General features: G+C 41.0%; 1 protein-coding gene across 2 annotated transcripts; it reads left to right on the forward strand.

Moving 5' to 3' along the window:
• Positions 1–801: 801 nt before the first annotated feature.
• LOC101845554 lies at positions 802–11,668 on the forward strand. 2 transcript variants are annotated; one of them, XM_035970347.1, is made up of 5 exons: positions 802–982; positions 2,907–3,533; positions 3,847–3,954; positions 9,871–9,989; positions 11,154–11,244. In XM_035970347.1, exons 2-5 carry the CDS (start codon positions 2,952–2,954, stop codon positions 11,158–11,160), a joined length of 816 nt encoding a protein of 271 aa, XP_035826240.1. In that variant the 5' UTR covers positions 802–982; positions 2,907–2,951; the 3' UTR covers positions 11,161–11,244. The 2 variants fall into 2 exon arrangements, with proteins under 2 accessions (XP_035826240.1, XP_005100735.1); XM_005100678.3 differs by lacking the exon at positions 9,871–9,989 and having other exon boundaries at positions 11,154–11,668.
• The last annotated feature ends 1,153 nt before the right edge of the window (positions 11,669–12,821 follow it).

The raw sequence follows: 12,821 nt of genomic DNA on the forward strand, positions 1-12,821 counted from the left end.
ATTATATTTGTTCTTTTCCTATGTCTGGATGAAAATAGTCTCTCTGTGTGTGTGTGTGTGTGTGTGTGTGTGTGTGTGTGTGTGTGTGTGTGTGTGTGTGTGTATGTGTGTGTGTGTGTGTGCATTAATGTATATTGCGTGAGAAGAAAGGAAGTAGTAAGAAAGGTTTTTGAAAAATGGGTATTCCAATGTAAAGCGCATTGAGCTACTTTTTTTGGAAATGCGCTCTATAAATGTTATATATTATTATTATTATATTATCTCTCTGGTACAACGACGTGCAAGGGAGCTGTTGCGTTGAAACCTGCGGCACTTTGTTCACGTGAACCGGTCAACGAAAGACGACAAAGGTGAGTAGCATTCTAAGTACAGAGATATCTTTTCTTTGACAAGATTGTCCATTTTCCTTACACTAACATTATACTGGGCTAATAGAGAGACAGTAGCCAACAAGAACATTGAAAAGTGAATGTTTTTGATGGAGTTCCTATAGGCTATAGAAAAACAATAAGAATTTAAAAATAAAACGCTCTCACACGGATTTTCAATAGAAGTAACGTCACACTTCAACGCATCGATGAAGGTTAGCTTCCTCAAAATGACACAGCACTAGCAAATTCAAGACATGCCGTGCTGGCGTCTAACGGTAGTCAAATTTATTTATGTCAAATTTTTTGGTCGTCAAATTTTGTAGGCCCTACTACACCGTTTGGGTTAAAGTGAGAAATCGACACCGTACGTCATTCGTACATGGACGACTTCCGCTTTCGTATTTTTCATTTTCAATACACAAAACGTAAACAAACATGGCTGCCTACAGGATGGCACGGCAACACTCTGATCTAACTTTTATAGATCACCTAGGCCTAGATCTACAGCTTTCGGCTGGATTGTACTTTACCGGACCACCCGTCTGGGCCCGTGGTTACTACGCACGCCTAGCCTAACTACGCACTCATAGTTCTCTACGTGCGGACAATAGGTTGATTAGATCTTGATCTCTAGCTAGATCTAGATCTAGATCTAGATATTATAATTAGATCTAGATTTAGACGTCGGCGCTTTTTCTAGTTCCCACCACATGCGATTAAAAGTAGAAATGATGCAAACTATTTTTAGGTAAGGCGCCCATCTTGTTTGACGTCAGACCAGGATACCCCTCCGACTACATCTAAGTATAGACAACCGCATGGCACCAAAGATGGAAGTGTCTATGACATGTATATTATGCTTAATCTACACAAATTTCTCGGAAATTCTGATAGCTGATTTGATAGCGCGTCTGCGTTTGATGTCGAGTAATGACTTTTGGAGCGGTTCGATTCCGGTCCCGGACAGTTTTTTTTTTCTCTTTTCCTCCTCCCGACTGACCAACAGTTCCATAAATTATAGGCCTAATTTGTAGAGTTGCTTTGACTTTGAAGTTGTTGTTTATTTTTTTTAATGTATTAGTGATTTAAAATGCAGGGGGGGGTGGTAGATCTAAATTTAAATATCTAGATCTAGAAATTTTTTTTAGAAAATCACATCGCACAAAATCAACAGCTGTGGCCTCTTCCCAACACTAACACCTCTTCCCCCAGCAAGCCGAGAGTGCGTGATCGCTACGCGCAATCTCATTGGTCGACATAGTTTACTTTGCCCCCGGCAAGGTCAACTCAACTTAGTTGTTCTGTTATCATCATAATCGAAAAATTTTTCATAAATGCTGGAAATATTTAGGAACAAGGGTCGGAAGTCGGAACGGACGTCATGATGGACTATCATTGCACAGTATCACTTCGCCTAATACATGTTCCGGTAGATTTAACTACCTATAAATAGATGGAAGTTTGACTCGTGTCAAAGGTTGGGAGGTGGCTGACGATTTGGGAGGTGGCTGGTTGACGAAAGGGAAAAGTGCGTCTCCTCCAGGAAAGGACCAATGTTTGAAAGTACAGTTGAACCTGCTCCAACGGCCTCCTGTCTAAGACAATCACTTGTACAAATGATCACTTCCTATTTCTTCATTTTTAATATTAAACAAAAATTATTCTGACACTGCTCAAAACAAGAACCTCTCTGTACAATGTCTGGCTGTGGCTAAAACAGCAGCTAGTGATGGAAGGCTGGTGCTTCTATGAATAAATCGTTAATGGTTACAGTCCATTGGAAGGCTGTTGCCTCTATGAATAAATCGTTAATGGTTACAGTCCATTCAAAGGCTGGTGCCTCTATGAATAAATCGTTAATGGTTACAGTCCATTGGAAGGCTGGTGCCTCTATGAATAAATCGTTAATGGTTACAGTCCATTCGAAGGCTGGTGCCTCTATGAATAAATGGTTAATGGTTACAGTACATTTGAAGGCTGGTGCCTCTATGAATAAATCGTTAATGGTTACTGTCTCATTGGAAGGCTGGTGCCTTTATGAATAAATGGTTAATGGTTACAGTACATTTGAAGGCTTGTGCCTCTATGAATAAATCGTTAATGGTTACTGTCTCATTGGAAGGCTGGTGCCTCTATGAATAAATCGTTAATGGTTACTGTCTCAATGGAAGGCTGGTGCCTCTATGAATAAATCGTTAATGGGTACGTTTTAATGATGGCTTGTGCCTGTAGAAATAAAATAAATCCTTAACAGTTCCAGTTCAATGTCTGCCTTGACAATTTCGCCTGTGTATAGATATGGCCACATGTAAGAATCCCCAGATTAAGAGAACGGACCGTCACTGTCTTTGCCTATTTTTGAGATTTCACTGTTTACAAACGATATTCCTCCAAGCATAGTTGTGGCTGGCGCTAACTTAAAAAAGTTCTAATAATAGTTTGCTTCTAGGATCTCTTATCATGGTGCCTAAAATTTGTACAATCCAAAAGTTTCCTTCAATGTATGTTGTTGTATTTCCTCAATACATCCCACAGAATTCCTGTCCAAGCAAGCTAGCGAACTTTGGGACCAGAGTAAGAATGGGCTTGATGAACGGGATGTCCGTCACCATTGTACTGACAGCAGCTCTGCTCCTGTCTGCCCATGCATGGGTGCTCAAGGTCACGAATGACGAAGTGGAGGTCGGCAAAACAAAAAATATATCTTTGAAATGCGTCAACGTTTATCCCCTGACTGTAGTCTCTGAGATTGTCAGGATCAGAATCTTGAAATTTGAGGCTGACGAATGGAACAGCGTGGCCGAAGTTAGTGACAGAGGCAATGATCTCCGAACAAAGTCTAATAACGTGCTGGCGGAGGCCAGTAGCGGCACCATTGCCAGTAGGTTTCTACGGCTTACCTGGCCAGTGGCGACCAACGGTACTCTTGGCCAGTACCGTTGTGATGTCATTAGTTTGACGGCGCAAGAAAATGTAATGTGGCACAAAAGCCTGCCCATTTTAATTACGCGTAAGATCGTCACCATACAGACCCTGAGCTACAAGATGGAGGAATACAAACTGCAGTGTCTGAAACAGACGCAAGACGTGCTAGCAAATGCCACGGAAACCATAGAGGTGGTTGAAGCTGAGTTGCAGAGCAAGTTGGAGAGCCAGATAGAGGTGAGAATCTTTCTCCAAGTGTTTGTTCCACAATATTGACCAATAAACATTTCCCCAGGTATAGCGTATCCAGAAAACCGGAAAGTTGGGCAGATTTTTTCAACTATTATGTTAGACTGATGCCTAAAGTTGTACTGGAAGTTTCCAGAAATGCTTTGTCACCGAAAAAGCCATCTGTTTCATACTTGGAATTTGGCAACTAACATTGGTTTGAAAGAGTTGTGATGTGATTAGCTTTGTTTTTAGGGAGAATGTCATGTGGCAGAAAAGTCTTCCGTTGTTCTTGACCTTTAAGAGTGATGTCACTGTACAGGTTCTGAGCCACACAATGGAGAACGTCACAGAGGGACTTGATCAACTACGATCAGGGACGGAAGGAAGCGTAGAGATGCTGGAGGCGGGATGGGAGTCCAAGTTTGAGGTGAGTAATAAAAGAGTAATGGTAAAAAAATAACAATAATAAGAAGAGTGACCCTAAAGAATGGTACTGATGATAAAAACGATAATGTTATTTTTTTAATGTATGTGTAGACCTGCATGTTTGCCGACAATCGTCTGAAATCCGACAATCGCGACGCGACCCGCGAGGCGGCCGATGCTATCGCTAGGCCCACCTATATCAGTCAATGTGCGAAGTGCGAGGCCTGGCCGACTGCCAGCGTCCCCCTTTTCTCCCGCCGGCTTTGTCGGCACTTTCGTTTTCGTGCCGACCACCGACTGCCGACGTCGGCGTTTCCGACATAATTGTCGGAACCTGAGTAGAAATGCCAATACGAAAAAGGACGACGACCTAAATTATCTACTTTCAGTTTCGTGCTCGAGCGGCCATTTTCAATTTCGTTTTGTTGACAAATTCAATTGTTCAGATCGTGTAGATCCATTCCAGTCCGACTCACTTAGATAATAGAATCTAGATCTAGATCTAGATTTATATAGATCATTATAGACCTCAATGGAGGATTCATATTCCAATTCTATTTTGTCAAACCCTATCATAGGTTGTGCTGTAATATTAATGTTGGTAAAAGGCATTTCATCAGGTGCGTGAATTATTTATTTATTGAAAGTGGCTATTCTCACCCGCCCGGAAGTTCTCGCAAGATCAACTCCTCCCCTCTTCTCTCTCTCTCTGTCTCTTTTTGAATACTGTCTATCGGTGTGGACGATCAAATTGACCAAAACAAAGTTTAAAAAATGATGTTAAAACACAAAAATTAATTAATTTAGATCTAGATTTATTTAGTTTACTAGAATCTAGATCTATATGGAGGATTCATATTCCAATTCTAGAATCTATTGTGTTATTGTATCAAACCCTATTATTATAGATCTAGCAATATATGTAGATGTAGGCCATTATGCTCCTTGTAAGCCTTGTTTGTTTTGGAGTGTGGTTTTTTAATTTTAAAAATGTTTTTCATTTTGGACTTTTGCTGGCCTTTTCACATGAGGCTCGTTGCGGGTTCTTTTTTGGGGTAGGGGTAGGGTTAGGTCTCTTCTTTGTTGTGTTTGTTGGGGTGGTCGCTCGTTACTCGGAAGTCCTTCCTTATGACCCCACAAAAGCTCTTGGGGGGGGGGGGGGGTTGCGCAAAATTTTCAGACAATCTGGTTGAGGCTCACATGCAGGTCTATGTATGTGTTTTTGACGCTCAAATTGAAACAGTTTAGATGGTTCAGGAGGCAGGGTTCCAATCCCATGCTGTGAGGGGTACAACGTTCCAGCAGAAAGACAAAGATCCTTGACAATAATTTCTCCCCACTAGGGAATTGAACTCAGGTCTTCTGCATGTGATAGTGCTGAGCCTTATCGCCACTCCAGTTATGCCGGTAACAAAAATAACAATTACAATAATAATTATAATGATGATATAATTTATTATGATATGCTGACGATCAAAAGAAAGCTGCCACTTTTTGTTTGTTTAAAAAAAAAAATCTAACGTTTTGAGTTTTTATGGTTTTCCTTTCACATTAGTAGTACAAAGTACTCTGAATAGTCACGTTATAAAAACAACATTTTGGTGCTTAAGATAGTGTTCACTGCACCCAGATCGAAAAACAGAGAACTGGCAGATTAAAAATATTCTTTGTATTTTATGAAGTTTAGGTCTTTGTTTATATTGAAAACAGCAATAACCTTTTATCATTGTCTCCCAAAAGAGATAGTAGGTCTGACTCAAACAGGAGAAAAATCCTGCCATCAGCACGCTCTGCACGTTTTTGCTGGTGCCAGGACTTTCAGTTTCAGCAGGAAACTGAAATTTAATGTCTTGGCAACAGGAGAAACACGTGAAGTGTGTCAATGGCTCGATTTCTCTGATGTCGAGTTATGTCTGCTATCTTTCTTGGGGGGACAATGATCAAATGTGTCACGCTGCGGTGGAATCAGGCGCTCATCAGTTATTGGATATATAATATAGAGGTGTATTCATATCAACTTAAAGCTTGTTCATTTGTCATGCTTTTGATTTTAAAATTACAAATCTGTCTTGAATACAAGTTTTCATATATATATATATACATATATGCAGTCAAACCTCGTTATACCACCTACCTTGGGACGAACATGCAGTTGGCGGTACAGGGGGGCTGACGGTACACCAAGGTTTTCATGTACTCTGTTAAATACATGTAGCACTAACAGCCCAACCTTCTGGCACTTAGACTTGAGCGTGAGTCTTCGCTGAATAAAAGCCGCTCGGGCATACCCCAGCCTGTAAGTTATTTCGGGCTGATATCTGGCAGTGCCAGATATTTTGCCGGGGGGTGTCGAAGTGGCGGCGTTCCTTCCAGTTTCTGCAGGCGACTTAAACTTTTCATTCCAATTTTTTTAAAAATATTGACCTAGCCTAAATAGCCTAAATGTAATAGCATTTTCATAATCAGCACATCTCGCGGGGAGCAAATTTTCATGTTGAATTACAAAGTTATGTTTTGTTTTGATTGTACTCTTCTACATTACACATTGTATTGTTCTCGCTTGCAACACACTACTACATCACTGTAGATGTACCCATTTTACCTGAAATCTGCAAGACAAGGATGGGGAGGTGGGATGGGCAGGGATGGAGTAAATTGGCGAAAAGCATTTGATCTAGATCTTGTCCTTGCTCGGAGAGACTTGTGTGTGGAGTAATATTATCAAGCCACCACCGAGTGGATGTGCCGTGCACCGTGTGTAGCCTTGTGTGTACTGCGTAGTTCTGGCGGCCTGTTCACTGGCGGTATAACAGGGTAAATTTTACAGCAGTTTAATAAGGACCGTACAACTGAGACAGTTGGCTGATGGCGGTGTAAAGGCGCAAATACTATGTTCATATAGGGGATTCTTTTCGTGCATTGGCAAAACCTGACGGTAAGTGGGACTGGCGTTACAAGTGGGGGGGGGGGGGGGTGTGATACAATGAGATTTTATATATATATATATATATATATATGTGAGACAGCGTGGTGGAATCAGGCTCTCGTCAATTTTTTGGGCATGTAGAGTTATTGGTATCATCTTAAAGCTTGTTCACGTGTCTTTATTTTGATGAAAATTATATCCATTTATCTTGAATACAAGTTGAGATATTTGCGAGAGAAAATGGCAGCCAAAGATTAGTTATTTCTTTAGCTTAAGAGTCCGTGGTAACTGAAAATTTACAATTTTTGTGCCTTTAATCAATGTTTTTAAGAAAAATCCACACTGAAATGAGTTCATTAATGGGCATGAAAGGTGTTGAGCCAAATAAAAAATAAAAAATTTTTATTCACGAACCTGCGGAAAAATGCAAGTTTCTTCACTTTGATTATTTTGACGAGAGCCTGATTCCACCTTGCTGACTCACATATATATATATATATATTGACTGAGTTGTGTTGTCCTCTTATGCATCATCATTTTATTAGGCTCTCTTGGTTTGACTGTGCTATATATATATATATACACACACACACATATACTAAGAGAAGTGGGGGTTGCCTAGTGTTAGTGGTAAAATTAACGAGAAAATGACCGCCAACATTTGTTGACTCCCAAAGGTGTTGTGTCTTTGGAGACTGCAAATTTACATTTTTTGTGCCTTTTATCAATTTTTGTCTGTAAAGTCCACTCAGAAATATCCTTCTTTTAAATGGACATAAAGTTTGTTGAGCCAAAAAGCAAAGTTAAAAAACAATTGCACAATGGTCAGAGCAATGCCGGTTTCTTCGATTTCATTATTCTAACAGTGCGCCTGATTTCACCACATTACGTCGCAAATGTTATTGCGGTATTGATCTACAAAAACCTAAACTTAAAAAAAAAATCAAAGAATAGAATAGAAAAAATCCTAAAAGTTATCGGAGAAAAAATGCCAATTTTCTATTTTATACTGTTGGTGCTCTTAGCACTAACTGAAGTAACAAAATGTTCTTTTTACAGCATGATCTACTTTTTAGACTACTTAGTATTACTCATGTGAAAGGAAAAGTATAAAGACTCAAAAGAGTAGATTTTATACACTATCAATGACTGGTTTCTTTCTTTTGAGCGCCAGTAGAGCACTGATAATGGAAAGAAGAACAAGAAAAGGGAGGAGGAGGAGGGGGATTAGATGAAGGAGGAAGATAAGGAAAAGAACTGATCCTTTCTTTGGAGTGTTTGAACACATTTCCCTCACAGGCCGGGCGCACTGTTACCTCAGTTGGTATCATACTGGACTACACTGACCATGGCCCTGGTTGGAATCACCGGCCAGACATTGTTGAACTGACTTGTTTGGGGATTTTTACTCTCTCTACTTTCACTTGGCAAAATCTTACTGGAGATGTACGTTAGATTGGGAGATCTTGTCTTTAAAAATTAGACGTACAGTCAAACCTGCCCTGACAGCCACCTCTATAAGACGGCCACCTGTACAAGCGGACACTTTCCATTTCCCCCTTGCGTTTTTTCTATATAATTTAACTGTGTAAAACGGGCACCTGTCCAACGCGGTCGCGGCCACCATATTTTAACACACAACCCCTATCACGCTAAGCAACAACACCTGTCTTAGACGACCACCTTAGTGACTCCATTACATTTTGTCATAAATTGTGCATTTGCCCCTGACGTTATGGGCGAGCCGTCATAATTCAATTACCTGACGTTGTTGTTGTTGTTAGGTAGTCCCTCCAACCGATCATGTTGCGTAGGCCCCTCCCACTGTTGACCAATAGGTACCAACTATTTTTAGCTGCTGGTGAGGTAAGCGTTTGATCCCTCATAACCCATAAGCCCCACCGAGAACTCTAACACTAATCGTAAGTGAGATGAGTGGTCAATGTTTACCCAGTCTGTAACAAAGTAACAAAGGACGTCAACATGAACTTGTGACAGAAGCGTCGCTCGTTCTCCGAGCTGTGGCGACCCGTGTGTTTGTTGTAACATAGTACTCGGTCTTCCTCGTCTGATACTTTTCGTTTTATTGTCGCCCTAATACAAAATCAGCAACAAAATAAAAATTACAAACAAAATACAAACCACCACCACCAACAACAAAAACAGCAATAATGCGGCTACTTTCGATTGGGACCTCAGATGGGAATGGTTCATTTTCTTCATCTTGATCAGTCCTGCCTAAGATGTCCACCTGTCTTATACGGCCACTTTTCTCCTTGACAATGGGTGGCCGTCTTACTCAGGTTTGACTGTAGTTTTGAAAGAGGTGCTAGACTTTTACAAAAGATTCTTATCATACCCTCAGAGAAAATAAGCCAGGATGGAAATATTAAAACAGAATTTTTACAAACGGAAATATTAGGTTTTGTGACTACCATGTTATTATGCTAGTTGGAAAAAAATCTGAGTTTGTGTTTTCAGTTTCTTACATAGTCTCCGTTACATGAAAAGCCTGGTATGGCTTAATTTGCAAATAGCAATACTGTTGGTTTGAAAGAGTTGTGATGTGATTAGCCTAGTGGTTAGGCTCTCGGACTCGCAACCGTAAGGTTGTGGGTTCGAATCCCGTCAGGGGCCCGACGTTTTGTCCTTGGGAAAGGCACTTTGCACAAATTTTCCTCACTTCACCCAGGTGGAAATGGGTACCCAGCTATAGACAGTGAAAGATCTTGTCAGTTTGATAGTGTTTGAGCGCGTGAAATCCGCAGCTTGCACTGTATGCTTCCACGGAAGCTGAGAATGTTTCTGAGTGTTTTCAGAGGGTCTGCTGGGGTAATAATAGTTGTGAAGCGCATAGAGCAAGCTCTTGAGCATGGATATGCGCTATATAAATGCAATTATTATTATTATTATTATGTTTGTAGGGAGAATGTCGTGTGGCAGAAAAGTCTACCGTTGTTCTTGACCTTTAAGAGTGATGTCACTGTACAGGTCCTGAGCCACACAATGGAGAATATCACAGAGGGACTTGATCAACTACGATCAGAGATGGAAGGAACCGTAGAAACACTGGAGGCGGGATGGGAGTCCAAGTTGGAAAGTCAAAAGCAGTTTAGTAATAATAGTAATATTGATGATGATGATAACGATGATTATAATGAAAGTACTGCTAGTACTGCTACTTCTATTAATGATAGAAATAATCTAAATAATGATATAACGTTGCACCATTGTGCTATAATCTGGCGCTCATCAAAGTAAGGAAGTCAAAGAAACCGACATTTTCTCACCCCTTCTGTTATTTTTATCCTTTTTTCTTTTAAGTGGCTCAAAAAACATATTAATATATACATGTATATATATAATATGTCTTTTTTAAAGAATAATTTTATGTTGGTTTTTAACTGAAAAAGTTTGATCACAAAAAATGTAAATTAGTGGTTTCCAAGGACACTCCAGCTTTTAGTGGAAGTCACCAAATTTTGGCGGCCATTTTCTGGCAAATTTTACCAGGTGACCCCCCACCCGCTTCTTTGGATGTATCTCGACTTTTATTTGAGATAGATATCTATTGTTTTCATCAAAAGCAAGACAAATGAACAAAACTTTAAGATGATTTCAGTAACTCTATATTTGTAAAGTTACCTGGCGGTCCGATGAGTCGGGCCTGTCACGGGGCCCCCGTCCCAGATAGATGTTGCCTTGTCCCTGTCTCGTCTGCGACTGAATCTCTCAGTGAGTCTCTCAGACGATCTCCACCTATGTTCCCGCGGAACCTTGTGACGTCATCCAAGGGCGTGCCTCTCCCTTAATTATTTTGTCCCCACAGTAACTTTGTGATTTGTTGAGACCTGTTCGATTCACTCCACCGCATTGGGCATTCAGTCAGTCTGGAATCTAGATTTTACTCAAGGGCTGTGTTGCTAAGAGACAAAGTTCTATCGAACATCTATCTTCCTTATCTCTCCCCCTTCTCTCCTATCAAACATCTATCTTCCTTATCTCTCATCCTTCTTTCCTATCAAACATTTATCTTCCTTATCTCTCCCCCTTCTCTCCTATCTAACATCTATCTTCCTTATCTCTCCTCCTTCTCTCCCATCAAACATCCATCTTCCTTATCTCTCCTCCTTCTTTCCTATCAAATATCTATTGTCCCTATCTCTCCTTCAATTTTTTGTGTGTTACTATCGGTGTTGCAAGTGCTGTAAAACTCTTACTCAAACAAAAACTGGACAACAATCCAAACCCTTCTTTGTGACATCACTGCACAGGTCCTGAGCCAAGCGGTGGAGGAAAACAGAAGATTTTGTGTAAACCAGACACACGACTTGGTGGAGAAGTTGACGGCCAGTTATGAGCTCAAGTTGGACGACCTTAAAGCTAGTCATGAGCTCAAGTTGGAAGCCCTGAATTCGAGTTATGAGCTCAACTTGGACGCCCTGAAGCGCCTGTTATTGGTGAGAATGTCTTGGAGTGTTTATTCCCAATTATTGACAAGTAAACATTTACCCAGAAGTGGCTGATAATATGTTCCTCAGCAGTACAGAAAGAAACCACGTCCAGAGAGAAATGGTGAATAAAGTACCGGTTTAGTGATCTTTGTGTGTCTTTGGTTGAGGAAAAAACTGGAACTGAAAAAATGGACTCACTAGGTGATATCCTTTGCATTTCTGCCTTTTTTAAGGTCTGAATGATAAGATTCTGGTTAGGACTTCCAAATTATCCTCAAGAAAGGGTTGTCAACCTCATGTACCATCCCCACCCTGACACACACACACACACACACACACACACACACACACACACACACACACACACACACACACATGCACACACACACACACCTGTACGCACACACACACACACGCATGCTCGCGCGCACACGTACACAACCACACGCATTCACCCTGACACACACACACACATACACACACACACACTCACCCGCATTCACGCTGCACTCACACACATACACACACACTCATCCATACGCACACACACACATACACACACATAAATATACACAGACACATAAACACACCCACAGACACACACATAAACACACACACACACACACTCACTTCAGATGTTGTGTTTGGCCTTGACCTTGCTCACCGGGCCAGCATGGATACCAACGCCCACCAGTATTGGCTGTTGAAAACGTTAGTCCCTACCATACTGACAAATAGCCTGCGTTCTGGGTAAATGTTTACTTGTCTCATTTCTCTGCCCAGATGCTCTTCAATAACCTTTATTGTCCCAACCTTTCCCCATGGCCTGTCTGTTCTAGTTTTTTTATGTAAGATATTGTCGGTCTACCTCTGCCTCTTTTTCCTTGACTGACTGACTGGGAGATAAACTAACTGACTGACTGAGGGAATTAAACGATTGATTGACGGAGAGGTCAACTGACTGACTGACTGACTGAGAGATAAACTGACTGACTGAGAGATAGACTGACTGATTGTCTGAGATATAAATTGACTCACTGACTGACATGAATTGACTGAGAAATGAATTGACTCACTGATTGAGTGATATATGACTGATTTACAGAAAGATAAACTGACTGACTGATGGAGAGATAAACTGACTGAGAGAATTAACAGGCTGACGGACTGACTGAGAGATAAAATGATCGAGATAATTAACAGACTGACTGACTGAGAGATAAACTGACTGACTGACGGACTGACTGACTGACTGACTGACTGACTGATTGACTGAGAGATAAACTCACTGACTGACTGAGAGATAAACTGACAGACTGACGGAGAGATAGACTGGGGAACGGGCTGCAGCATTGACAGACACTAGGTTACTTAGGGGTAAACTCTCTCAGCAGGTCTGACTTCACGCAGCAGCCAAACCGACCGCACCCCACCATTTCCCACAACCGTTCATCTAACTCTCTCTCTCTCTCTCTCTCTCTCTCTCTC

Source organism: Aplysia californica, unplaced genomic scaffold (assembly GCF_000002075.1).
Source record: "Aplysia californica isolate F4 #8 unplaced genomic scaffold, AplCal3.0 scaffold00256, whole genome shotgun sequence".
NCBI lineage: Eukaryota > Metazoa > Mollusca > Gastropoda > Aplysiida > Aplysiidae > Aplysia > Aplysia californica.